At 38.9% G+C, this 2,500-nt stretch overlaps 1 protein-coding gene across 1 annotated transcript in view; it reads left to right on the top strand.

Moving 5' to 3' along the window:
- Positions 1-1,148: 1,148 nt before the first annotated feature.
- The window catches only part of LOC101845624 (protocadherin Fat 4), a 4,642-nt gene continuing 3,290 nt past the window's right edge, over positions 1,149-2,500 (top strand). Inside the window, exon 1 of the mRNA XM_035970268.1 lies at positions 1,149-1,152. Coding sequence (XP_035826161.1) covers positions 1,149-1,152 — 4 coding nt within the window. The remainder of the gene's footprint in view (positions 1,153-2,500) is intronic.

Here is a 2,500-nt window from a genome sequence, read left to right as displayed (position 1 = left end):
CCTCTCTTCTTTTTTATGTTTGTTACTCTTATGTGTATAACGCATCCAATCTTCATAAGTGATCACATAAGTGATTTCTTCTCTCTCCTCTCTTCTTTTTTGTTTGTTTGTTTGTTACTCTTATAACACATCTAATCTTCAGCATTTATGTGACCTTATTGTGTTGCAAGTGGGGTAAAACACTTTACTAAAATAAGCTCAACAGCGTTCTCTGGTTTTAATTTTTAGACCAACGTGTTGGAAACGTCAGAGAAGTCCGCGGGTGCCACACAAAAGTCTGTGTTTGCAAACTATTGTGCTAATCTTTTGTAAGCCTCTTCATTACTGCGTAGACGTCATGCATTACTCAATGGGTGGTTTGCGGGCACTCTTGTGTAGTTTGCTCCTCCTTTCTCTACTTCTTTTGTATGTTTGTCACTCTCTTGTGAACTGTTATTTCCGGGGTGCCTTGATAGTCGAAGCAGACTTTGTGCTGTTGAGGCTAGAGTGGTGAGCAGAGTAAGCCTGATTCCCCGTTTGGATTTCTCTGTTGACATCCACCCCTTGGCGCTCATATGACTTTATGCAGTTGCGAGCGCAGTAAAACAGGAGATGACTAGTGACTTCTCTTTGTCTCCGGTAAAACCTTAGTAAACTAAACTAAAGCTCGACACTTGTATGACATTATTGTGTAGCAAGTGCCGTACAACTCTTACTAAAACAAAAGTACTCACTGGTGTTTTCCAAAAGTACTTTAGCGCCCTTTTTTCTATTAGCAAAGTTTGGAAAGATGTTATCATAGCTTGTGCAGTTACTTATTTTTGAATAAGGGAAAGTGGGTGGCTGGAGGGCGCCATTGGTAGGTCGTACTTCTTTATTTTTTCTCTAATGTTTCTGTCTGTTTGTCTTACCTTTTCCCGGCACTAAATGGCCTTTACTGTCTCAATGTGCTTATATCTACTCAAAACAAACAAACAAAACTTAATCAGGGTAGACCGCTATATAAATACCTTAATATGCATCTATTAGTATAAATGGAACATAATGATAGGATGGTATGAATATTATGGTGTCCAATAAGCAGCCTGCATTATTCACAAATAAAGAGCCTTGGTGCTAAATAGTGTGTCGATGAATGGATGTTGGAGGGAGAAATTTAATAGAACAATATGAGTATGTGAGTGTTATTTTCTTTCTAGTTTGACATAAGCGTAGTCATTTTTTGTACTTAAAAATGTAGTTATTGTGAGCGTTTGAACATTTCCTCTCTGCATTTTACGGGCTTGAGACCGTCACACCGAAGTGGGCTGCATTAAAAATGTTTTGACTTTCCGAAGTCTTTCCCAGAGGGATCCAGAGGGAGAAAATGGAGTTGGGGGGGGGGGGTCTGAGGAAAATAAAACCTAGTAAAATGTTAGCATATATTGGGAATGAATGAGCATACATTAGAAATGGGAGAGAGAGAGAGAAACGGAGAGAGAGAGAGAGAAAGAGAGAGAAAGAGAGAGAGAGGAGAGCGAGAGAGCGAGAGAGATGGGAGAGCGAGAGAGAGGAGAGAGAGACAGAGAGAGAGATAGAGAGGGGGGGGAGAGAGACAGACAGAGAGAGAGGGAGAAAGAGAGGGGGATAGAGATAGGGTTGGAAGATAGGGAGAGAGAGAGAGAGAGAGAGAGAGAGAGAGAGAGAGAGAGAGAGAGAGAGAGAGGGGGGGGGGGGAGAATATAATACATGACAAAGAGAGAGGAGGAGACAGAGAGTGAAAGGATGAGAAAGGTGATGAGAATGGGTCTATCTATCTATCTATCTATCTATCTATCTATCTATCTATCTATCTATCTATCTATCTATCTATCTATCTATCTATCTATCTATCTATCTATCTATCTATCTATCTATCTATCTATCTATCTATCTATCTATCTATCTATCTATCTATCTATCTATCTATCTATCTATCTATCTATCTATCTATCTATATCACTTTTAAGACTTTAGCCCGTTGAATTAAAGTTGGCTGTTGTAAAAAAAAAAATGTATTCTGACTTTTCTTGAAGTTTATTTTTTTTAATAATGTTTTTCCCATGCCCAATTTCTAAAGAAATGACGCCATATGGTTTTTAAATTAAATGAGAACTTTTAGTAGGTTAAGGTTAATATTAGAAGACAAACATAGGAAAACCAAAGAAACAAAAAGTGATACCTTCACACCGAACACATCAAGCTTTACACAAAGACTCGAATTCTAAGAGCTACCAGAACACTCTAAAAATCATATCTTCGTCAGACCAAAATGAGTCTTTACATAACCGTTGCTTTTATCTCTTCCAAACCCTTAATGAAGACACTAGCCCCAGATACACTAACAGAAACAACAACATAACTTGACACCGTTTGTCTAGAGATAGCAAGAGCCAGTTCCCCTCTGACCCTAAGTCAATCCTGTTAACTACTAGGTGCCAAGTTATATCTCCTCTCTCTCTCTCTCTCTCTCTCTCTCTCTCTCTCTCTCTCTCTCTCTCTC

This window comes from Aplysia californica, unplaced genomic scaffold (assembly GCF_000002075.1).
Source record: "Aplysia californica isolate F4 #8 unplaced genomic scaffold, AplCal3.0 scaffold00244, whole genome shotgun sequence".
In the NCBI taxonomy this organism is placed as follows: Eukaryota; Metazoa; Mollusca; class Gastropoda; order Aplysiida; family Aplysiidae; genus Aplysia; species Aplysia californica.
The sequence above is the reverse complement of the archived record's forward strand: the minus strand, read 5'-3'. Positions and strand labels throughout refer to the sequence as shown.